This window comes from Meleagris gallopavo, chromosome 30, assembly GCF_905368555.1.
Source record: "Meleagris gallopavo chromosome 30, MGAL_WU_HG_1.1, whole genome shotgun sequence".
NCBI lineage: Eukaryota > Metazoa > Chordata > Aves > Galliformes > Phasianidae > Meleagris > Meleagris gallopavo.
This window is the reverse complement of record NC_139433.1, coordinates 4,481,536-4,506,071: the sequence shown is the minus strand read 5'-3', so window position 1 is coordinate 4,506,071 and position 24,536 is coordinate 4,481,536. Positions and strand designations below refer to the sequence as shown.

Here is a 24,536-nt window from a genome sequence, read left to right as displayed (position 1 = left end):
GTTTGGCTTCGGTTTGGGACGTCACCTAAGCAGAGGCCTCCGCATTTGCCCTGTCCTTGAACTGACACCCAAGCTTCAGGAGAGACACAGCCCCTTGGCTGCCTCCTCAGCATCGCCCTGACGATGGTCAGACCCTCCTGGTTATTGGGTTTGGACCACCATCCTCCGCCCAGCACGTCTCAGCGCTGCTCACCGCTTCCTCGTTCCTTCCCACAGATTTCACCAAAGCCCCATCGCCAGCGAAGGTCTGACTGCAGTGACCTCCTGCACAGCTCACACCACCAAGTCTCAGTCCTCCGAGAAGAACCCAAAGGCAGGTGAGACATTCATTCAGCTCTCTGCTGTCTTTCAGGTAAGCAAATTTAAACATGTCTGGCAGTTCCAATTATTATTCTTTTAACTGCACAACAAGAGAGGAAGGAAAAAAAAAAAGGAGATTTATCACAAAAGATTATTTTGGGGGAAGGGGAGGAGGACGGGGGAACTCTAGAATGTTTTATTTATGGGAATACTGCAAATTACCTTAATAAATTCCTTTGCTAAGCTGTGTCAGCTACTAAAACATTGTTCTTTGTGGGTGAATAACTTTTAATTTGAGCGTTCTAGTATTCAGCAGAGTGAGGTAATGGATTAGCAATTGCCTGTATTGTAAATGTCATCTTGGCATAATTAGGGTGATTATTGTTAACCAGTGGAGTTCAGTATTTATCTGTCACTGGGTGAGAGGATATAACAAAGCCCCAATTAGTTATAAATGGTATATAAATTAGTTATAAATGGTGGTGGGTGGTGGGAATGGAACGCAGCCCCTGAAATGCTGCTTTTGTTTTAAATTTGTTTCGGTGTTTATTTGGTTTTAACGTCCGCATTACCGTGATCTCCCTGACGAGAGGGACCACGTGCACACACACCGTGTGCCGGGTGCCAGGCCTGGTTGCAGCGCTGGATCCCTGCACAGCACCTGGGCTCCTGCACATGTGGGGAAACCGTCCTCCACTCTGCCGGATGGAAATACGCACAGCCCCCGACTCTGCCCAGTACTGCAGGCCCACAGAAGCAGAATTTCACAGTCTAGATTGGTTGGATTGGAGGGACCCCAAAGACTTCCAGCCGCATCCCTGCTGTGGGCTGCATGCCCTACAGCTCGGGCTGCCCGGGGCCCCTTCCTGATCCACTCTCCCACTTAGGCTCCTTATTGCCCATTCATTTCTAACAGCGCCGTTTCTAACGGTCAGATGGAAACTGTAAGAGGAAGTGGTCTGAGTTCAGCTCTGCAAAGGAAGAGATAGAAAACCATATAATGGGCAGTGCACAGCAGTGTCCCCTTTGGGAATGTCATATCCTTTTTCCCCGGGGCAGCAAGCATCTAGCTCAAGGCACCAGGGTTAATGTCCTTCACAAATACTTATCCGGCCTAATAGATCTGGGGATATTGCTATCACTCACAGATATTTCAAAATCTCTCCTCTTAATCCTGACAAGCTCTTGCCCTTAATAACTTCAGTGGGACTCTTGCCAGAGCAAAGACTGTCAAGTCAGATTCTCAAATGAAACAAAAAGAAAAGCAGGAAGGGAAGTTCAAGGTGAGAGGTTTTTTTTGCTTGGTGCTTTTTATGGATGTTCGTAGATGGAAACTGTTGGGATTTTTTCCTTCTGATTACTTAAATGATGGATGAGTCAAATGTCCTGAGAAAGCCTTCCAGACCCAGCCACAAATGGCATAGAATGGAGAGAGCAAAGCCATCAGGGGCTGAGGACAGACAGAGAGAAAAGAATGGGAGAGTAGCATGGTAGGGAAATAGCTTCAGTGGGAAGAAAGAGATCTCAGAGGGAAGCGGGGATCATGTAATTTGTGGAGAAATAGTTTATACATTTTTGGTTAGTGAATATTTAAGTACGTTGTAATAATCAGTTGTTGTGAGTTATCCCAGACACCTGGTTGCTCGTGTGTTCAGAGGTACCTCCTTTACTCTTTGGAAGCCTTTTGCAGTGCTCAGCCTCCTGTGACACAGCTTATCTCAACTTTCATTAAAAATGAGGGGAACGTTTCTATTCTCTCTCTGTCGCAGAAAACCTAGAAAACATGAAGCTGAGAGCCACAAAGCAAATAAAGCCCCAGATCCCATTTTGAGACATCCTGTGATTGCTGGAGACGTTCTCAGTCCGGGGATGAGGAGGGCAGATCGATGCTTTGCTGCGCTGAAGGCAGGCGCTGCTGATAAGCGGTGAGCTCCCGTCGTGATACGAGCACAGGAGGCAACGAGCAGCAAGAACAGAAGGTGGGAGCTGCTCTTAGAAAGAATTGAGCTTTTCCTGCAGCCCTTTCAGAGCAGCACAAGGTGCCCCAGGATCCCTGCAGGCACCAGCTCAGAAGCAGGACAGCTTTCTTTGCTCAGCTCCGCATCGTCCTCGTGAGGCTTGGCTGATCCCCCCTGCACAGCAGGTATCCCCACAGCCCCAACCAAACCCCACACCATTTGTTTCCTCCCTCTGCAGATTCACCTTTTCACCCAAGGCAGGAACTGATGTCACCACCTGGAGATCTGCAACATCTCTGGGAGGATCCGCGAGCCTGTGGCCACAGCAGCAGCTGAGGGCTTCCCAGGAAGAAGAGGATTTTGGGATGGCTGGGACCTGGATTTACTTTCCACAGAAATGCACAGGTTCTGCTTCATTCTAACCTTAAAGCTAGGAAATGCTCGGAAAAGCTAACTTAGATTCTGTTTGTTGATCTGAAACAAGCCATAAATCCTTTGGAGTTTGGGGGGGATTTTTTTCTCTCTCTTTTTTTTTTTTTTTTTTTTTGCACATCCTGCCAAAATTCTGCTATCACTTATTGAGATGCATTTGTAAGCTTAGAAATTTGCAACGATTTTCAGCACAAATATTTTTCAAAGAAGTGTTTCCCCTCTTCCCTGTAAATATTCTGCCTCTGGCCTTTGTGGGGAAAAAAAAGATGCTTTGGCCAAAGTAGGAAAAAATAAAAATCTATAAACATTTCATAGTACTCATCAAATACAATTTTGGTTTACTTTTACAGAGAAGCAGAACTTTCTTTTTTCCTTCAGCATCTATGGGGTGTCAGTATTACTTCTACGGAGCGCTCAGCAGCAGGGATTTTACACAGATATGTTCACTTTCCATGGAAAGTCAATAGATACACTCAGAGCAATTCCTGAACAGAATAGGAGGTTAAAAGGGGACTTTTGAAAGGTCGAACTCACTTGTATGAACGAAAGCAGTGTTTCATTCCTTGAAGGCTTGATCCAGCTCCCACTGCGAGATACGAAATTGCTTCAACAGAAACAGGACCTGACCTTAACCGAGAGACAAGCCAGGACCTGGAGCAGCCCCAGCCGCGTGACACAGGCACAGACATGCCAGCAGCCACCTCCTCACCCTGCCCTGCTTTGTGTTGCAGTCAGTCCCTGGGAGAAAATAGAAATCCATCACAATGAGCAGAGCAGAGGCTTGGCTCGGTAGCGTCATTTAATGCCTGATAATCCCTCATCCCAATTTGCTTGAATTTATTAGATGTCCCTGGAAACAGGTGTGATGGAAATACCATGGAAACGTGAGACAAGTGGAGCCATCAGTTCACAGCCTCTCCAGCAGCAGTTTCATAGGGAGAGCAGAGCTGACATCGCGTGGGCGCCTCCCTCTCCTCTCTCCATCTTCACGTCAAGAGCCCAAAGAGCCCCACGCTGCAGCCTAAGGGGCACTTTTCATCAGGACTGGAGTGGGAATTGTGTCACAGCTGTCAGCACCAACAGTCCTCCCAAAGCAATCCCAACATGGGCAGAAAGGGGCAGATTAAACTGCCTGAGCTAAGCTGCTTGCATCTGGAGACACCCAGTGGGTGCTGCTTCCCTCTCCCCAGCCCTTACGCTTCAGCAGTGCCACTTGGCTCAGATAATTTACTTTTAATAGTCTGGTTACAAATGAGATTGCAAAGGAAGCACGTGATTCCGAACTGGGATTTCTGAGTCACGTTCTCATTTCCCCCTCGTGCCTCCTAGGCCTCTAATAAACTACAAAGAGACATTAAGAAAACAATAAGAACTCTTTATCTACTGAGACTGGGGAACAGGAACAGTGAGCCAGCAGTAATGGATTCTGCATATCTGCAGAACGTCCCTGCAGCAGCAGCCGAACGAGGGGACGGGAAGTTGGGTGCTCAGGACATGCAGAGCCCGGAGCAGCCGGCAGCAGTGGGTAGAAAGCAGGTGAGCAGTGCCTGAGGCCGGCTGAACAACCCTGCCAGGCATTTGGCCAGCAGGCGTTTGGCCACGTCCACGCTGCGTTCCATTGCAAACTCAGGGGGAATCAGGCAGCTGTCGTGTGTGCTGTGAGACATCTCCCACCTCACCCCCGTGTGCACTGCATCGCCTGGGCCAGGATAAACCGCAGGTGTTTGCAGCAGCACGTAAATGGGAAAAGAAAAGGGGTCACATCCTACCCCGGCCTGCAGCATCTCTGATGGTGACGGTGGTTCTGCAGACAACTGCAGGTAATGGGAAATCAGGCCCAGGGACTCAGCAGACAAAGGTGTCCCCCAAGGCAAGGAAATCAATGCAAAATAAAGTGGAGGTTAAAAACACATACGCAGAACTAATTACAGAAAGAGAACTGAGCCTGGGGTAGATGAGAGCCCTTGATAAAAGAAATGGCTCCACCTGGTAAATGGAGCAGTTGGCCTCAATGGCTTGGGTTATTTATTTTATTTTTTCTCTTTCTTCATGTAGGTCAGATGCCTTCCCAAGGGGGATTCTCTTAAACTCCTGCTTAGGATCTCAATTACAAACTCAACACAAATTAACAACAACAGATAATAGAACAGTTAGAGCAAAAGAAACCTCAGAGAAGCACACAGTACACAGAACAGATAGCAAAGGGTTCATGGAAAAGGAAAATCAGTGTGACAGATATTTATTACTATCTTTATGAGGGGAGATGGGACTCAACCAGAGCCCATTTTGAGTTCTGTTATGCTGGGGTTTTGCCATAAATGAAAGTGATGAGTCCAGCCCTATCCTTACACTTTTGCGCCCAGCACATTTTAATTAGGGTTAAGAAAACAGAAGGGAGGAAATAAAAACAAGGAAAAATAAAGAGAGAAAAGAGGTAAGAAAAATCTCAGCTGATTCATAATTTAGTGTCTGTTCTGCTCAGGCTTCTGTTGGATCTTCCAAAAGCAACGTCCCTTTCATTCAGATTGGGTAGCTCCTGTTCAAACGTCCTTTTGATGCCACACATGAAGAGAAAACAAACAACCATGAGCAGAGAGAGGAAGAGAAAAAAGAAGGCAAACAATGCAATATGTATAGAACCTAACACAACACAGCATCCCACACTGGGAGGCAGAGCCCAGCACTGGTGACTGTAATTCAGCACGAGTGGAAACACACCAGAAAAAGAAAGGACAGCGTTATGAGTAACCACATCCTTGCTTTCACAGCCTGCCTCCCAGCACACACACTGAGCAAGGTGTGCACAGACACGTTCAGAGCCGTGCAGCAGGAGCACAGGAATGCCCGTTTGCAGACAGCTGTGGGAACGTCACCACCATCTCCATGGGGCGCAGGAGCCATGCTGGCAGGTGGGAAGCAGCTTCTCGCTCCCTCTGCCCAGTGCTGGCTTGAATCGAAGCAGAGGCCCCAGTGCCTGTGTGTGTTTGTGTGCAGGTTTCTGCAGCGACCCACGAAATGTGTTCCCCCTGCTTGACCCATCCCTCCGCGTTTCTGACTGCGCTTGGACGTGGTGGAGGTTGGTAGCATTGAGCCCAGATTCCAGTCAAGAAATTTGAAATTGGATTTGAGGTGAGTCCTGCTCCAAGGATAGCTCAGAATCAAATTATTTTAGTTATAGCAGGGAGGGGGAAGAGAAACAGAGTAGGTGAAATAATAGCAACTGTCTAGCTAAGATAAGCCAGACAAGACAAAATATTAATTCTGATTATGTTAGCACACCAAACAGAGAGAACTGCAATTCCATCCACCTGCCGAAATCAGGGAAAATTACTGTCACCAACGGTGCATAATTTAGGAGTGTTAGATCATTAAAACTGGGTAGAAATGGTAACATCCCATTATTTGATGCCATTGATACTAAACCTGTGTGTGAAAGGGAGACCCGCCGAGTCGGAGGCTCACGTTCCCTTGCAAATGGAGGCACTGCAAGCTCTCTGAAGGTTCATGAGCCTCACTGATAATGGAGAATACTTCCAACCCGAGCTGCTCACGGCTGTTCCCACTTGCTCTGAAGGGTGGTTGGGGTGGCTGCAGACCTGGAGCAGGCAAAGTTGTGCCATGCTGTGCTCTGTTTGCCCCCAGCTCTGCCAGTGGTTTTCTGTGTCATTTTGAGCAATCGCTATGAGTAGACACGTCCCTTCCCGTATCAGACAGCTCATACAGGTGTCCTCATTAACCTCATTAACTAATGAGCCAAACAGATCACACAGTTCTGCTGATGAGACTCACTGAGCTCATCTCGGAGCACGAGTTTCTCCCATTAGCCCATGGTAATCAGTCCAATGTGATCAAAGGCCTCTTTCCAGTATTTGCCAGCATAGCGGAATACAAGGAAATATTGAACTGGAAACAGAGGTGGTGCAGGTGAAACACAAAGAGATGAAATGAGGATTGTGAGATTATTCCCTGCTCTTTGAAATCAGTGCATTTCTGAAAGGGGGCACAGCCAGTTTATTTATGGAGCATCCTTGGTTTGTCATTTTCCCCACTGCTCCGATCACTTTGGGCTGCCATGCAGGAGTGGGGCTGCCATCATCAAAAGGCACAAAACAAACACAGGAAAAAAATGCCCTGGTTTAGGGAAGCAGGGAAACCTGTGGCTCAGGCTCTCTCTCTCTGCAGGATCTGGGGAAAGCTACAGTTTTCTGCAGCCACCTGGAGCTTAATTGCCACTTAAAGGAATTATCTTCAGCCTTTTTCCCTAAGAAAAACAACTTTGTACAGAGCAGAGAGACAGATAGGAAAACAGGTTGGAAATTGCCTTGTAGATCACTTTTCCATCCTTTCCATGTTCACAGGGAAAGAAAATAAAAACAAAATGCAATCAACAGGGACAGGGAAGAAAAGAGTTGCTGAATAGTCTGAGCCTCCGGAAGCTGGAATAGGAAAGAATGGAACCATTCAAGCATCCCCTGGTGTGGTGGTCCTTCCTCAGGTCCCTGCAGTTGGTCGGATCCTGCATCTCACTAAGCACACCCTTGTGCCAACTCTCAGGGTAGGTTCTTCTGCTTTTGGTGTTATCATAATTAATGTTTTCAGGGAGTTCTCCCAGCATTTGATACTCTTGACTAGGATTCTGCCAGGAAGACAATTTCTTCTCTCCTTTAAAGAAAAAAGGAAGCTCTTTTCTCTTTCATATATACCAGAATAACTCCTGGCTGAAATGAGCTACTTGCTGTTGGAGAAAGGCTCTGCACTGACAGGCTTGAAAACCGACAACTTACTATTAAGCTACAAAAAAAGTCACCTCCCCACTGATGGTGGAGGCTTAGCAGCAGGAGACTCTTCTCTTACAGAATCCTCTTGCTGCACTAAAAGCTTCAGAGGAAGTTGTCAGAAACCAGGAATGGGCAGGCCTAGCCTAGTGTACCCAGAGCTTAAAGTAGCCCTAGCTCAAACCCCAAGTTGTTTTTATACTCTCTTCATTGTCCTACAGTCACACTAAATAGCACCATATTCAGACTCCCTTCTGAACATCTCCCTGCGCGGTACAGAGGGATCCAGGCCTCCTTCCAATGGACCACACTGTAGTGCTATGGAAGGATGCCCTTCAGTAAGAGTGGTTTTCAGTGCTTAGGGCTGTAAAACAAGGCTCCAGTTCCTCCTCCTTTCTATTTTTCTCCATTTATTCCTAATGCTGGTACCTCGTCAGTCTATGAGTGGCACTCCTATGTTCCTGTTCCTCCCTCTGTGCCCAACAGTCTCTGTACACGTTGATCCATGCACATTATCAGTTCAGTTCTCAGCATATGGTTTTCAAGCACTTGCTTTCAGAAGACTAAAATCACATAAAATATTCCAGACTGTTCCATGTAAGCACTCTTCGATTCACAATCAAGAGCTGTCACCAAAGGCTTTGTATTTAAGAAACGCTTTGTGACTTCTTTCACAATGAAATATTTTAACTCAAACCGTTCTCTGAAAATGACCTTGGAAGTACACAGACAGTAGGAAAGTCCTCAAACTATCGGCATGAAAAGGGGTTGTTTCAAGAATGGCACAGGCTATTGAGACGTGCTTTCTAGGCGTTCATCTCCCAAATGGGGGAGATTGCCATTTTGGAAGTGTCCACTTTTTGGGAAATAACGCATTCTGTGCAGGAACCACTCCAGGTCCAGAGGCTTTGCACCTCACACTGCCTTGCTTTCGTTTTCCTGGCCTTCATCCTTAGCTCATGTGTACTGGTATCTCTTAACAGAAGTCAGCTGAGATTCTTCTGTGTGTGTGTGAGTTGAAGACTGGATCCGAGGCTCAGTCTGTATTAGAAACGAGTTTCAGAGAGATTCTTGGCAAATGAAACAGGAAAATAAAAGTCTTTTTATACTCCCTAAATTTCCCAGGAATAAAACAAATGCGCAGCCAAAACTATTCAAATGACTTTTCAGGAGATCATTCATCTATTAATGCACTTCTTTGTAAACAGAGTTTGCAAATTTACTTTGGGCTTATAGGCTAACCTGTTCCATTGCCATATGGCCAAACCTGATTTCTGACAGCTCTGTGTTCACAATGAGTCTCACGTCCATGCTGAAATAGATAGGTTTCTGCTCAACAAAGATAGGCTTTAATTAGAAGAATAACTTAATAAGAATCTTATCGAGGTTGTAGTGGCTCTTGAGGTCAGGTCACATGCATATTCACGTAAGTCAGGTATACTCACCAAAAATCACTTGATTTTTCAGAATGAGAGATCCGAGTCAAACACAGGGTCTCAAATCCACGCTCACATGAAGCAGTGCTGTACCTTGGGCAAAGCTGGTTTGAAATCAGTGTGACTACTCTGCAAAGCTCTGTGCAGCAGCGCAGTGCAGTCCACAGTACTTTCAGCTAAAAGCTGTAATTACAGTCTTGAGCCCGATTCCCCTCTGCACAATGTGAGCAGTAAATTTCAATTATCCCCACTTTCAAAGTTCTTGCCTAAAAAGTTTTATCCCCGTAGGAGTAAATAATCCCCCCCCACCCTCATCTCTGGTATTGCTGGAGCAGAAGATGCCTCTGCTTCTGTGATTCTCTCTTGACTCCACTTTTCCTGGTCCTATCACAGCCATCTCCATGTAGGCTTTATTCCCATGTGCACTAGGATCATTTACAGTCAATGAGAAAAAAGCAGTGACGCTGCTGAGCCTCTCCAGGGAGCCTGGCAGACTGGCTTTAACTGGGTCCCTAGGATTGCATTACACTTTGCAGACCAGCGCTACCATGACTGCATGCGGTTCTTGCGGAGACCTGGGGTTGGGCTGAGGCCCATTTACTTCTCACTTCTGCTTTCTCTCTGCTTCCAAGCAGACATGGATAAAATAAGACTTTGGTACACAGCAGAGATATAGGGACTGTGAGCAGCAAGTAAACTGGAGCTTTTTTGTGTGTATCAACAACTGTCAGGGCTTTTATTCCAGGTGATTCTGTGAAGAACAGAAATGAGATAGCAAGACTTTACATGCCACAGAAAATCTGCAGTGCCAGCAGTGGGAAAGCTCTTATCAATTAAGTATAGCTGACCTGCAGGAATAAGCCTAAGGAAGAATGAGCCATAATAATCACAGCTCCTTTAAAGCCTCTGTTTCGTTAGAGAGTCTTGTATAGCTTTATAAAATCAGGCAAGTATTTATTATAACAACTTACAGTCAGGAACATAAAGGCCCTAAGAGGTAGTAGCTGGCACTTTCAGATGCTGGTTGAGATCCATGTGTGCTTTGTTGCTAATGACCTAGAAAAGCGTGATTGCTGATGTCTCATGTGGAACACCTACACAGGAAAGCAGTCGTACACAGGGGCCGTTTGTGAAAACCTTGCCCAATTAACTTCCTCGGTATCCCACAGAAAAACAGTAGGAGAGAAACAGAAACAAGCCTTGTTGACAGCACTGCTGCCCAACCTCTGCTGCCCACGAGATGCACTGCAGATGAGCAGCAGAGCCCTTGAAAGAAGGAAGTCCAAGCAAATGGTTACCTAACTTTCACTGAACTCTTCACCTTTGAAACATTCTCCATAACTCTTATTACTATTTGGGGTGGTTACCAGCAGGATTTCTATTTGAATAATGGCTTTGTCCCTCCCTGAGTCACACCAAATTAGGGCTTCAGTTTGTTTGTGTGTCTTCTTGTCTTAATTAAGGTACACTTTTCTAATTGCCCAAAGGGAAACACAACACATATTAAAACGTGAATTATGTAAGGCGCTGGGGTAGCTAATATTCTAGGGAAGGGGCTGCCGTGGCTGTGTGTCACTCAGACACTGTCCTTTTCCAGTGACTTTCATCCAGAAAGCCTAGTTTGCAGCTCAGACATTAATTAGTGCTCTTGTTTTCCCCATGAGCAACAGGCTCCCATTGCCAGCTGCACAGAAGCACAGAGAGGAGCAGAAATTTGTGGGGACAGAGGGAGGCACGATTTCCTGTTCAGATCCATTTGGAAGAGTTACAGCTCTGTTCTGACCTTCTGAATGCAGCAAGAGCAGAAGTGTGGCCGTACTTTGCTTATCTGCAAAAAGCTCCCGTGTGTCCATGGAAAGAGCTGGCTCTGACCACTGCTGGTGGGAAGACAAATTTAGGGTACGCTAAGGGAATTGGAATAGCAATGGTCTTCTTTTACCTGAGCTCAATCTACTGCACTGTTTTGTGAACACAGAGGAACAGGAGCAAGTTTAAGTGACTCCAAAACCAAGCATGATACTTGAGACTCATCATTTATATTCTGAAAGTGCTAGCAAGAGCAGGGCTTATTTGTTGATGTTTGTTTGCAGAGGTTTATTTGTTTGAAAAGGCTAATCAGCTATCAGGATGCAGAGGCAATTGCTTAAATGTAAAGGAAAAGGAAGAAATTGTTCAAAGCTATTCAGATGAGGTAGCATGGTTTGCGTTTTGATGTCGGTGTGCAACCAACTGACAAATGCTGAGCCACAGTCTGGTGTAAATCCAGATGAATTCCATTAGATTCAACAGACTCGCTTCCAATTTATTCTGATGTAAGAGAGAGCATGATATTTCCATTTAGATTTACATTAGATTTGTTTCCTGTTTTCCATAATTCAGTCAGTTTCCATTGTGTACAAAAACAGCCTGCGCCAGATTTTGATCTCATTTGCATTGGATGAAAACAGTTGTTTCAAATGGAACTACACTGGATTTATAATTGCATAAATGAGAGCAGAATCCGATCTATTCTCAGTGAGAATTTCCCAGGGCGTTGCCATGTAGAACACCCCTGCTGCGGTGGAGTGATCAGGTGCTTTGTCATCAATTTCCATGGAGAATTTTCATCTAAATCCTGGACTGGAGCCCTGAGTGTGACATGACAGCTGCTGTGCTGCAGACCGAGGTACAGAAGCCCCTCTCCTTCGGAAGATGAGCTCGCAAGCCAGCACCGCCCCCATCCCATCACCTAGGGATGAATTCTGCGCGTTGGCTTAGAAGATAAAAACAGAAAGAGCTCAGTCTTGCCTGGCACAGCTCTTCTTCAAACGATGTATTGGCTCTGATATATTTCGTTTGTCACACACGTTATTTTTAAGCCAAGTTCTCCATGTTGCCTTTTGCTTCCTCCCCTGAGGCTTTCCGACTCTCCTTGTTCAGCTGCAATTAGAAACGTTAGGAGCAGCACAATGATTCTCTGGCAGATAAGGCTATCTCTGTTCTGATGGCTACACTGCTAGCAATAGATTGGGTTATTACTAATAACTAATAAGATGGTTATTCCCAGCAACGTGGGCCATCAGATGGATTTACTTCTCCCACTGAAGCTGCTTATTTCACTGCTACTGGGAAAATAAGGCCATTTAGAGTCATTAATGGCAGTTGCAAAGGCTTTTCTGAGTAGATACACGAGCTGTGTTGCCACAGCTTCTCAGAACACTTTGATCCCAGCTCGTCCATCTGGCTTCAGGGCCTCACTCTTATTCCTTGCTCTCTTCTAGGAGTCACTGTTTCAATGGGACAAGAAGGGTCATTACTGTCACTCTGGATCTTACAGGTACAGGACATGCTTAGCTGACCCTTAATTTGCCTTCTGTCTATCAGCCATCAATGTGTGAAGCACGGACAGCCCCCCTTCAGGTGCTGAGAGATGAGTCTTGCTATGAAAACATGCACCTCAACTCTTTGTTACCCAGGGCCTGGGGAAGTGCAAAGCTGATGTGCAGTAAAAGCAGCTACACCAGCAGCATACCACTTTATATCAATAAGGCTTGGCATTTTAAATGAAGTCATACCTCTTCCATGTGCATTTGCAGGACTCCTGTGCGATTAATTCCAAAGAAACTATAGTTTCCTTTATAAATGTAAATATTTCTCTTAATTTATAATGCTTCGCACCAGACATAGGAAAGACAACAATGACAAGAACTGCAGCAGCACCACCAGTGTCAACAACACACTTACAAGGACATCAGTATTAGGAGCACATTATGTGGCAGATTGAAATTTCAGCATCTCCACACTTCTCTCACCACGTCATCTCAGCCCTGTGCAGAGAGACTGGAAATTACCCCATGGGTTTGGCCTGCAGTATAGAAAACAGAGCTGTGGAAAAAACAAGGCAATCATCAAATTTCCAGTGTAGGCGGCAATCTGTCTGTTAGGTTTGCACACACTCACATTATCGGGGCCCGCGAGTGCCTACAGGCAGTCTTACACAGAGCAGCTCGTGCCCATAAAACACAAAGGCACACCGGGTTCTCTTCTGCCTAATGCTTCGCAGAGAGCAGAGACTGAGCAGGACCCATCATGCAGTAACAAAGGCTGACATAAATACTTATTTGTGATTTTGTTCCCCATGGTTTTTATTCCACTGTGCAATTTGCATTACAACTGGATCCTAATTGTCCATTTTAGCAAGCGAAGAGCAATCTGATACAGATTATAATACATGAGGTGAAGCAGACACGTCACAAAATAAGTGCTGCCAGCCAAGGGCAGCCTTCTTCTCTCCCAGTTGGAGACACTGGCTGATTAAGCAACTGGGCAGTGCTGCCTGGAATTAACATGAGCCCAAGGGAAAAAAAAAAGAAACAGGACAGTGGGAGCCTGCTCACAAAGCAGAAATGCCCGGCCCCTTTCTTCAGTGTTTCCCCCAAAAATCTGAGACAAACTTGAGGTGATGTAATGCTGCTGTCCTGGTGAAGGACCACCAGTGGCCCCGTGGAGGAGCTGCAGCCACCACGTGTGTGCGGTGCTTCTGGGGCACAGAAAGCCTCAAAGGAGACGGGACACAGCCTGCTGGAGACCCTGAGATCCACCACACTGAGGTCTCCTGTATGTGAGAAAACCTCTGTATTCCCAGGGCTGCCAGTGCAGACTCATTGATTAGAAGGCAGGGCAGGAAATTAAATGAGGCAGGTGAATTAAAGCCAGACTTCACAGGCTGCATCTGTTCCTCCATTCCCTCTGGGTACAACACTGATGTAACTTCAAAAAGTAAATTTAGTGTTGAGGAAAGCTGCCAGACTGATGGCCCTGTAAACAGAAGCGCTCGATGCATCCACGACGGGCAGAGGAGAGAAGCAGAACTGCAGCGTGCCTCAGCCCGGCTGCCCTGCTGGAGCTCAGCAGCTGCTGCAGATGGCCCTGCCTGGGCTTGTCTTCTGCTCCTGCAGCTCAGGAAAAGCAGCTGGTTGGGAAGGCCTGGCTGCAGCTGTGAGTAGAGGTGAATGCGGCAGCAAAGAGCAAACGATAATCCTCTCGGTGATGCCCCAGCAATAGGAGGATCCTGAAGATAAACACTCCTGACAAGAAGAAAGCCCATCCGTGCTGCTGCGCATGAAGCTGCAGGTGTCTCCACCTTACAGTACGCCCAGGCTGGCACGCAGGTGGGAGCTTGCACACCTTTCAGCTTCAGTCCTCAGTCTTGTCCACACCTGTGTTCACAGAGAAAAAGGGGAGAAAAAGGGAGACATCTATTTCAGAGCAGTTCTTACTATCAGCATCTTTCCTGGTATTTGCAGACACAACAGCAGCCCTGTCCTCTGCAGCCTGAAGAGCCTGGCTGTATTTTTTATGGACCTAGATGAGCAAAGAGAGTCAGGACATCTCACCTGAGACATATTTCACCACCTGAGTGGTGCTCAGAAGATTTGAAGCATGCCTTTGGCCCTTTGGAGACCCAACCTGCTTCTTGACCAGACTCAGGTAAACCCCGAAGGTCTAAATTACATTGTAAAATGTGTAAAAAGAGCTCGTCTCTTCTGTGAGCTGCTGAATGGTGTGATCACAGCACTCAGCAATCACTGGGGATGCCTGAAATTGAGGAGTATGAGGCAAAGTGGGGGGGATGGGCAGTAAAAGAAGCAGAGGGGACAAGTGAGTAAGAAACAGGACTGCCTTCCTGGTCCTCCCTGGTCCTCCCATCCCTGGGAGGTGGCACAGTCCTATCTGCAAAGCATTAAAAATCTCCTGAAGGAAAGAACAATAGTCAAAGAAAAAGAACAGTCAGCTCTTGTTCCTCAGAGCACAGCCTCTTTTCTTTTATATTTTGCACTGGATTATTCCATAGAGGGAAAAAACAGAAACACCTCAAATAGATCCAGTTAGTTTTACCTCTTTTCATGCTATACCTGTGGCTGTTTGCAGGTGGTTTGCTTTTTTTCTTCCTTTTCCCATGTGATAAGATCCATCATTTGAAGGACAGCAACCAAACCAGCTTTTCTTGCTCTGAAGAAAGGCAGCAACTGCACTTAGAATAAAAGATTGTCAGGCAGATCTGAAGTGTCAATCAAAGCCTATCTCTGCAAAAAACATTATTCCAAGCAGCTCCATACACCACCACAGTTAATTTATTCTTTCCAGATATTCTCCTGAGCTGCAGAAAGACTTCCAGCGCTGACCAAAGCTGCCAGCTGCAGGCACGAGATGTCAGAGCAGAGACTGGGCACAATTCTGCTCAGGCCTTCTGCAGAGCACAAAGCTGTGATCATCAGGACCAACAGTGGTATCCCAGACTTTGGGAGACAAACTGTACATTTTACCAGAAGACAGGCATTGGTTTGGATTCTGAGTGTTGCTGAATGTGTCCCATCTTCAGTGGCTTGCCTCCACTTTAATATTATTGTTAAATTTAAATTACTACTTATGGCTGCACCTGGGCTGCACTTTTCAGGCTCTCAGAAAAGCACTGGCTGTGCTCCAGAAGTCTCATTATGGCAGGACAGACAGACAGGAGAGGCGCCGCTGGTGAAGTGGCAGCAATGCTGTCCCACCCGCAGCAGCACTGCGTGCTGGGTGACCTTGGGGAGGCACATCCCTCCCTCTGTCCATCTCTGCTGCTTGGGCTGAAAGCTCCTCAGCCGTGGCTGTGCTCACCTCTCTTTGTTTATCCCAGAATCATTTTCTGTGCAAAGTCCAAGGAAGTGTGTGGGGAAATACTGTTGTGTGTAGGAAAAAGGGGGAAAGAAAGTCCTGGAAAATGAGACGCTCCATTTTCTGTGGTGTTTCTTCAAATCAAACATTTTCTTGTCACCAAAAAAATCTGGAAGGGCATGTTCTTCAGTTGAGCAACAGAAAATGCAGGTTTAGGGGTTCAGTGCACAGTTGTTAATCACTAAAACGTTCTGGGGAATGTACTGTAGTGCTTAAAGAAACATTCATTCTGTCCTGAAAATAAGTTGGAACCTAAATGTGAGTTGTTCTGTCAGCAGGGGGCTGGTGAAACCCATTCATCTGATTTATGTATTACATCTACTTTTTTTTTACTCCCCTTCCTGGTGCTCCCAGTATCCCCAGGGCACCCTCATCCCCTCCCCAGCAACGCCTGCAGCCTCCCAGCAGCCTCCTGCCCTGCAGGCATGGCGCTGTGCAGAGAAGCACTGATGGAGCAGCCACTCTCTAAATGCCAGCTGACCCGGCTGCTGCACCTCAAACCAGATAGGAGCAGAGATGCAATTACCTCTCCTGCAATAGGATATTAACTTAAATATCTGCCTTCCATCCAGCTGCTGCTTCTTCACAAAAATTGCAGGAATCTTGGATCTGTGAGACCTTTCTGTCAAACTGGGTACAGTCAGGTCAGCTGGTTCAGGAGTTGGGGCACTGGCACAGAGATGGGAGAACGACACAAGGAGGTTTGCTGCTCTATAAGCCCCATCCCAAATAGGGTCGTTTTGTGTAAGTGTGGCCTTAACGTCAGGCAAGGCAGCCCCCATAACAGCGACATGCCAGCCTCTGTCCTTGGGATATTTAAAGGCTGTCAAGCACCAGGACTGTTCTGAGTGCACTTAACACTTGTTTCCTGGACAGGGCTTTCAGCCTGGAATTCAGGGCCACGCAGGAATTGCTCAGAAGCACAAACAGTCCCTACCCTGAGCCACTTACAGTTCGGTGGACGGAGAGTGGGAGAAAAGGAACAACAAATTATGTCAGACTTGCACATAGGAAAACAAAGGCCAACTTACTGAGGAGTCCTGTGAGGAGGTTGGAAGGAGGCTCGGATGTCAGCCATTCCCATCAGAGGCCCTCAGCAAAGCTCACCTCAGCTCCTTCTTGCTTCACCACCCCGGCAGGATTTACCCTTTCACGGGCATTTCACTCTGATTCATTGCCCTCAGGAGCTGAGTCAGCCTAACCCACGCTTCTCCTTGGGCAGCTCAGACCACAAGGCTCGCTGATGAGGAAATGTTACTTGTAGTTGTTTGGGGGTTAATTATTCATAGGCACTGTGCTTAAAACTCGCAGAGCTGCTTGAGAACAGTCCTGGAGCTGGCGTGCAGGGAAGGACTTACCAGCGCCCGTGGCCACGCGGCCGTTCCGTGGCCAGGCTCCCTTCCATCTGCTTCCTTTCAGCCCTTGTCACGCTCCCCGTCTCCCATGGCTTTTGCTGTGCTCTTTGGCATTACCTGCATAAGAAAGATGCAAATACTTGGAGCACTGTAGACATGCAATCAAAAATGGCATTTGCCCAAGGAGGCACTGACCCAGGCAGGGATAGAACATAAATCTGATCCTCTGATGAGTTTGTTTTTCCAATCAATCTGAGCCACTTCCAGGGTTTCACACCTGCTTTTCCTTCTGCAGAAGTTGCCCTCACCCCTGCTTGTGACCATCTGCAGCTGCCTGGGAGCTTTTTTCCCCAGAAGCAAAGCTCCTGGAAATCCATTTTTCATCTCAGAATGGAGCAGCCCACAGCTTTAGGAGCACTTCAAGGATGTTTACAGTGAGACAGCTTGAGTTTCTCAAGGCACACTCAGCAGTGCACATTAGCACTAACCAGTGGTTTTCAGCCTTTCTGGGTTACGGTTCCATAAACATTTTCTGACAGGGGTACAGACCCCGCATGGAATACGTAAGCTTAGCAAAAGTAGGATTACTTCCTAAGTTACTCTTCTGAGGATCTTTAGGAATCATCTAGGACAACCCCCTGGCGTCTCCAGAACACAGGCTGAAGCTCTTGAAAATTTCCAGGGGTACCCTTCAGGACCAGCATTTGCTTAGAGAGCTCATTATCCTGGCTTGGAATGCAACCAAAATACCTGGGGCCCATAGGCAGCAGCTCTGCCAGGCACCAACCTGCCCTGCTGAGCCAGTAAGTGCAGGGCTGAGTCTCCTGATCCCTGTGAATTGTTCTTTCCAATTATGCAGGTAAGAAACTGAGTTTGTGCTGCAAACACTTGATGAGAACTTCGAGGAGCTCAAAGTTTATGAGGGGGCTTTCGTTGGGTCCCGGCACAGGACACTGCGGGACGGCCTCGGCCGATAATAACTGCTGTCTGGGTTTTCTGCAAAAGCACCAGAACAACATTCGTATTGCAGCACTTGGTTATTCAGTTGACATTTCAGTGGACTGTGGGGCAGAGGAGAGAGCATTTATCCCAACTGGGTGAAATCCCCTGCTGATACAAATCAGCACAGCTCTAAAGAAGTCCTGGAGGCTGTGCCATATTACACCAGGAAAGAACCTGGTTTAGAACATGCTTTCAAATCATTTTTTTTGCCTAGAGCCAAGACAGACACCTCTTTGCTCAGGGGACACTTATTAGCTCAGTTTCATCTACTAAAATCCGATGCAACTGCACAGGAAAGGAATTCAGACTCTGGACTATGTTCTCTGTGATGCAGCCTCTGCTTTCATTAAATGAACTTCATGGGCTCACCAGTAGGCAACTCAGCTGAACACTGGTGCTGTTTTCTGGCCTGCGCTGCGCTGGAGGTCAGCAGAGAAACTGCAGTGCTCCTTTCAGAACTTAAAAATCTTTCAACTGATTTCAGGAGTTTACACCAGCAGAGAGCTTGGCCATGAGTAATACACATAAATATTACTTTTAGCCACAGAGATGCAGAAGTCAGTCTCCCACCTGGCTGTTGCCTCAGTAACGTATCTCTAGGAGGATGTTTTTTAAGCCAGTGTTATTTATCCAGTAGATGGAAGCAGATCTGCTAAGGCCATACCAGGTCAACATATGTTTAAGCATGTGCTGAGGAACTTAATTAGTTCTCCCTGAGAAGAGAGACTCCCAGTGCTATTTAAAGGATCGTTATCCTGATGTGAGATGCCTTGGAGCCTGCTGCTAAGTCTCAGCTTAAGACAGCAGGTCTGCAGTTGTACGGGAGTGGGACATCTCCCCTCCATGCAGAGGAGCAAGAGCTGAGCAACCCCAGGTGCTGCAAGGTCAGTGCAAGGAGCAGGCATCACAGAATCACTCTGAAATCCATGCTAAGGGATTTAATTCACGCCTGGGCTGTAATGCTGGTTTTCTGAATGAGGTCAGACTGCGTAGACCCCATTATTTTTCTGATTTCCCTTTGGAGACCAGCAGTATCTGCAGCAGCCTGTGATTCCAATGAGTGTGAGCAGAGGTGACAGGACAGTCGAGAGCTGCAAGCCTGGAGTGAGCTACTGCTGAGTGTCTGTGCACAACATTGATCTTATGCCATTGTGGGAGTCACATGTAGGCAGCAGTTTCTTAGCATCAGCTAAACTGGACATTATGCAGGTGGCTCGGTCATTGCTTTCATGCCAAGTTATAATTTATGAGGCCAAAAATCACAAACTGTAAACTGAATGGCAATATGGGAATTAGCTGGGTTCCCCACAGATGGATGGTTCTGCTGCTTTGCCAGGAGGTGACTGCTGTGGACCTTTGGAAAGCTGGCTGAGCAGCGTCTGAGAGCTAAAGCAGAGTCCCAAGCAAATGAAGGCTCATAAGCAGTGCTGCTCACCAGGGACAACGGGGCTGCATTGCAGAAGAGGGGGAATCCTGGATATGCTTATCTTGACCTAAGAGTGGCTTACACAGCCCGTGGCACCTCGCTGTGCTCTGGGAACTCTCAGGAGCCATTCCTAGATGAGTTGTTATGGTAACTGAGCTAATGCCCCGAGATGGATGTTTTCAGGTGGCTTCGGGCCAGAAATTCAACACCAAGAGATTCCAGATAATAGACTTCTGCTAAATTCAGTGATGGCATCTACTTTATTTAACCTATTCACCAATGACTTACTGAACTCCATTCTCCGGGCAAACCACGAATGATGAAAATAGCTGCTTGGCCTCAATGAACTTTGTCTTTCAAAAGACTAAGAGGTTCTTATGTGCTGCAGCTGAGTCTGTGCCAGTAAAATAAGTGTGCCTGGGACTGAATGGCTACTGTTTTCATAGCAAATTCCTACCCTCCAAACCTGTGTGGTCACGTCCAGACAGAACACATGCAGTGGGCCAAAATACTCCAGCAGCGTAACAGAGAGCAGTCCTGGCACTGGCTGATTCCTCCGCACGGAGCTTGACTGAAAGCAGTCACACGCAAGAAGGAAGCAAAGTGCGAAGGCGCCGGCAGTGTGCTTGTGCCTGTCCCACGTCCACAGCCTGCTGGAGCCGTGCATCCCCAGGGACAGTCAGCAACAGGAGCTCGGCACCTCTGGGATTCGCTTGCATCGCCCATTGCTGTCCTCCATTAGAAACAACTCCAGAGGTCACGAAGCTAAAAGCTTCCATGGCTAACACGGTGAATTTGGGGCAGTACCCCTCACCTCACATCTAACATCCAAATGCAATCCATGAGCTCACCAACAAGGGGCAGGCAGTGCCTTACAGCCGCTCCCAGCCCAGGGAGCCCTGCTGGGTTGGTGCACGGAGCAGCAGGGCGGCTCTCTGCACAGCTCAGGAGGAGCCGCCAGTTTCAGGAACTCCCACATCCCCACGGACCCGCCGAGCAGCTGCCTGGCGCTGGGGCCTCGCGCCGCTTCCGCAGCGAGACAAACTGGTTCTGCCCTGGCGTGGTCCACAGTGCCAGCACTGATCGTGCCTCGGGCAGCTGGGACAGCCTGCAGCCTGCCCTCGTGATGCTGCAGCGTTTGTGCTGCATGGCTGCTCTTTGCATGATGAGGCTCCCAGGTGGTCGCCCCACAGGGACACCGATGGCTCCAACACCGCAAGGCCACCGAGCTGGAGGGATTTTACCTCTGCAAAGTTCATTCACATTTCAGGTCTTGCCTTGCTTGTTTTGCCCACTCGGAAGCTGTGTTACTCTAACATGTAGCTCTCTAGGGCGGAAGCTGTTTTTCCGCATGTTCTTTGCTAGGCTTCTACTGCAACAGGACTGCAGTCTCAATCAGTGCAGCAGTAATGTGATTAACAAGCTTCTGCACAAGTGGGAATTGCATCCCTAGTGGATGTGATTTGCCCAGTTCTGGCCTGTCCGTGTGTTTTCTTGGGCTGAGACGTCGTGTTGACTGAACTCCAGAACAGTTCACTCAGACTTTTGAGCACTAAGATCCAAATGAATTTCCAGCATGAGCTGCTATGCTGATCCCTTTCCTGCCAAGCTGAAGCCTTAAGTGAATTTTTATGGCTAAGATATAAACCCTAGAAAACATGAGCAAGAAGTAGAAATGCTGAGTTGGCCTTTGCTAAATGCCAATTATCTACAAAGGCATTAAGGGTGGAGGGATGAAAAATAGGGTCATTTTCATGTTTTCTCAAGTTTAAGTAAACTGTCTCATGAGCCCCTTATAGGAACACACAGCAAACAGAGTGACCATTCGTATGTATAGGCAGAACACTGAGCTGCAGACCTTGGCAATCAGAGCAACTCCACTTTGGAGATGAATACAGCTGTGCTTGGCTGGCCTCTCAGTGCAAAACATAAGGTAAGGACACCAAGATTTTCAGAGAGAACTTAAGAACGGATGCTGACCTTTGATGGAGGGGATCCACATTTCACTGAGTTGGTGAAACACTAAAACCAGCTCATAAATCACTGGGTTGCTGGGTTCTCTGCTCTTGTGGCCCTTATTCCCTACAGTTTCCTACCATTGATTAAGAGTAGTACATCCCACAGACAGTACTGGAGTGACACTGAATGGGATCACGGAACATTTTGGGTTAGAAGGGACCTTACAGACCATCCAGCCCCCACCCCCTGCCACGGCAGTGACAGCTCCCTGTAGACCAGGCTGCCCAAAGACAAATGCAGCTGGGATGGGCACCTCCAGAGATGAGGCACCTCCAGCTCTTCTGGGCAGCCTGTGCCAGGGCCTCACCACTCTCCAGGTGAAGAATTTCTTCCTTATATGTAATCCAAATCTCCTCTTTTAGTTTAAATCCATTCCCCCTTGTCCTATCACTACAAGCCTTAGTAAAAAGTCTCCCCCCATCTTTTTCACAAGCCCCCTTTAAGTATCGAAAGGCTGCACTAAGGACTCCCTGGAGCCTTCCCTTCTGGAGGCTAAACAGCCAACATGGCTTTAAAAGATCTGGTCCAATAATCTTAAGGCTTGAAATGGTGCTGTAATCTCAGCTGCAATGCAGCACCTGCCTTCTCCCACCCTGTATTTCCTAATGCCCAGCTTAATTGATAGAGAGCACCCTCAGAACCAGCCCTGTGTGCTGAGGATCCAGCAGGGTGCTGAGTCACGGAGGCTGCTCTCAGCCCAGGGCCAGGCACCAAGCAGGGTGCGGACTGCTGCCAAACCACACAGCACATCCCAGAGACAGCAAGTGGAGGTCGTGCTCCGTGAGTATCTCAGGCACTCCCTGAGCCCTGAAGAAAGGTAGCCCCGGCACCTGGGCACTCGGCAGTGCCACACAAAATAATCTGGAAGTGGCCGAGGTTGTGGTGGCCCCATAATCCTTCATGTGCAATAACATGAGGAAAGATGTGAGTTAAGGGAGAGGCTGTCTGCCCACCACAGTGCTCCCAGCCCTGGGAAAAGGAATAAGAGAATACACAGAGGTGCTTGTTTAAGAGCTGGGAACGTTTTTATGAAATTAAAGACCAAAAAAAAAAAAAGCAACAACCACAGCTCCTTCCTTCTCATACTCACAAAAATTGAGCCCAAATGCTGAGCAAGAGGCTTTAAATTTTCAAAACTGAGCAAACTTTCAGAGATACCCTGAACTCAGCACACTGGGGTCGGGACCTCCTGGTGAGTTTTGCAATGCTGCATTTAACCACTGTTTTTTTGAAGAATGTGGAAAGGTCCACAGCACATTATGGAGCATAAGCATGTGTGGTCCATCAGCTGAGTCCCTCTGAATCCTATCCTACAACAACAAATATATGTGCTCCTGCCATTAAAAACAAGGTGAAAAGGAGGAGCTGTGCAAAGTTAATCAGAGAGTTGAAATGAGATGTTGTAGAAAGGGGCTGTGGGTGACGTGGGGTTTGCAGTCAGCTGAGGGTTGTGAAATCTCTTGTATCTGCCTGAGCTCTGAAAGGAAATGCTTTATTAAATCTTCTTTGTGTGAGATTTCAAGCTGTCTCTGGACTGGAAAATAGGACCATTCCGTGTGGCATCTAATCAGAACTGAAGTCTTTAGTGCAGGCTTTTCTGCAGAGCAGACTGATCAGCATAGACAACTCAGAGGTCTCAGCATTCAAAAAGCTGAATTAGACACAGTACACCTGTGCTCTGCCACACACCTCTCCTCCACACAGTGTCCCCCAAAACAAGGAACCGTGCAACAAGCCAGGCATTGGGAAGGCAGCACAACTGGACAGAAATGCACCCCACTGAATCCTAACCAGCCAACAAGTCTCAGCTCCATTGTCTCCATTTGCATTCCCACTGACACGTAAGAGTTGCCGTGACTGAAAAGACTCACTGAGTTTCCTTTTCACTGCCTGTCCTGGAAACCATTGATGTCTCTGCTCTGTGCTGAGATTTCACTGTGTTTTGGGAAGCTGCAGCCTCTGACCGTCTGTGTCCAGCACCCACTGTAAGCACTGTAAGCAGATGGGCAGCTCACGGCTCTGCAGGACAGCAGCACCACAAACACTTGCAGAAAGTAAACACTAAAAAGAAATGGCAAGAGCCAGGCACCACAGTCAGAGTTGAGACAAGGGAGAGGCTCCCGGAGCACACCCTGAGTCACACAAGCTCCCTTTTGCACGTCTTCTCCCTCACTCTGTGCTTGGCCATGTTTTCAGGAAGTGAGACCTGATCAGAGACAGGAGAGGAAATATCAACCGGACTGCCTGCTCCTCAACCTCCCTTACTTCACACTTCAGCCTATCTGGAGCTGAGGAGGCTTAAATCTCACTCTGCCTGCTGGAAATCTCGGGGTTTCAGCTCCCGATCTGCCTTCTGCAGACTCCAATGGGAAAGCGTCCCATGGGCTGAGATGCACAGAGCATTTCCCTTCCCTTGCACCGCCCCCGCTGCAGATGAGCTCCGTGCCTACCTTTTGTTGCTGACAAGAAGCAGGACTGAGCCATTCTGGATATTGGCTTCTTTCAAAGTCTCATGCTCTTCAAGCTGCCTGGAGTTGTAATAAAATGTCTTCTTCCAGGAAGTGACGCCCTCCCGTACAAGGTAAGCCCGTAGGTCCATCACTGTGTCTCTGGGTTTGACGGTCAGCGGCATCATCAGGTCCTCATCAGCCAAGTGCACCTTAATGTGGTACCTCTTCCAGCGGGAAAGGCTCCTTCGCAGCGTGTCCATCCTCTCCGGCTCTCCAGGGACGGTGCGGCAGAGAGGAGCATCCAGCTGGGAGGCAGGCAGAGCAGGGATGTGGCTCTGAAGAGGCTGTCTGCCTGCACAGCTTAAAATGTCCTGCCAAACCTGTTCCTCCCAGTTGCTGCACTGCATGCTTCACATTCCAGGGAAGAGCTCACCTGGCTCCAAGAGTACTGGCTGGGAAATGCCTCCGTGAATCATTTCCACGCACCTCTAAATCCCATCATAATTAGTGCGTCCTCACAAAGTGCCCTTCATTCCAATGGGTCTCAGAGGACTTTAAAGATGGACCTCTAGCCATTAGAAATGTGGGTGCGTTTGAGAAATGAATGGGTTTAGTAACCTCATGTCTGCTGTTCTCAAAAGCTGCCAACTGTGGCATAGCTCAGTTCAAAAAGTAGACATTGAGGAA

General features: G+C 47.6%; 1 protein-coding gene and 2 long non-coding RNA genes across 3 annotated transcripts; 1 reads left to right on the top strand and 2 right to left on the bottom strand.

Moving 5' to 3' along the window:
- Positions 1-2,129: 2,129 nt before the first annotated feature.
- Positions 2,130-15,163, top strand: LOC104914716 (uncharacterized). Its single transcript, XR_014880194.1, has 8 exons — positions 2,130-2,663; positions 3,041-4,226; positions 4,746-5,599; positions 5,685-5,819; positions 7,049-7,245; positions 12,162-12,217; positions 14,187-14,370; positions 15,028-15,163. It is a non-coding gene; the product is annotated as an uncharacterized LOC104914716 (long non-coding RNA).
- Positions 12,998-17,071, bottom strand: LOC146542510 (uncharacterized). Its single transcript, XR_014880193.1, has 2 exons — positions 16,956-17,071; positions 12,998-16,837 (listed from the first exon to the last, which is right to left on the bottom strand). It is a non-coding gene; the product is annotated as an uncharacterized LOC146542510 (long non-coding RNA).
- A 6,774-nt stretch (positions 17,072-23,845) lies between these two features.
- TINCR (TINCR ubiquitin domain containing) lies at positions 23,846-24,253 on the bottom strand. The gene has a single exon (XM_085211922.1). The coding sequence runs from the start codon at positions 24,107-24,109 to the stop codon at positions 23,846-23,848; it is 264 nt and encodes an 87-aa protein (XP_085068048.1). The 5' UTR covers positions 24,110-24,253.
- Positions 24,254-24,536: the final 283 nt, after the last annotated feature.

Bases quoted from the DNA above. Each gene is read 5' to 3' on its own strand.
- TINCR (XM_085211922.1), bottom strand. From the start codon at position 24,109: ATGGACACGCTGCGAAGGAGCCTTTCCCGCTGGAAGAGGTACCACATT.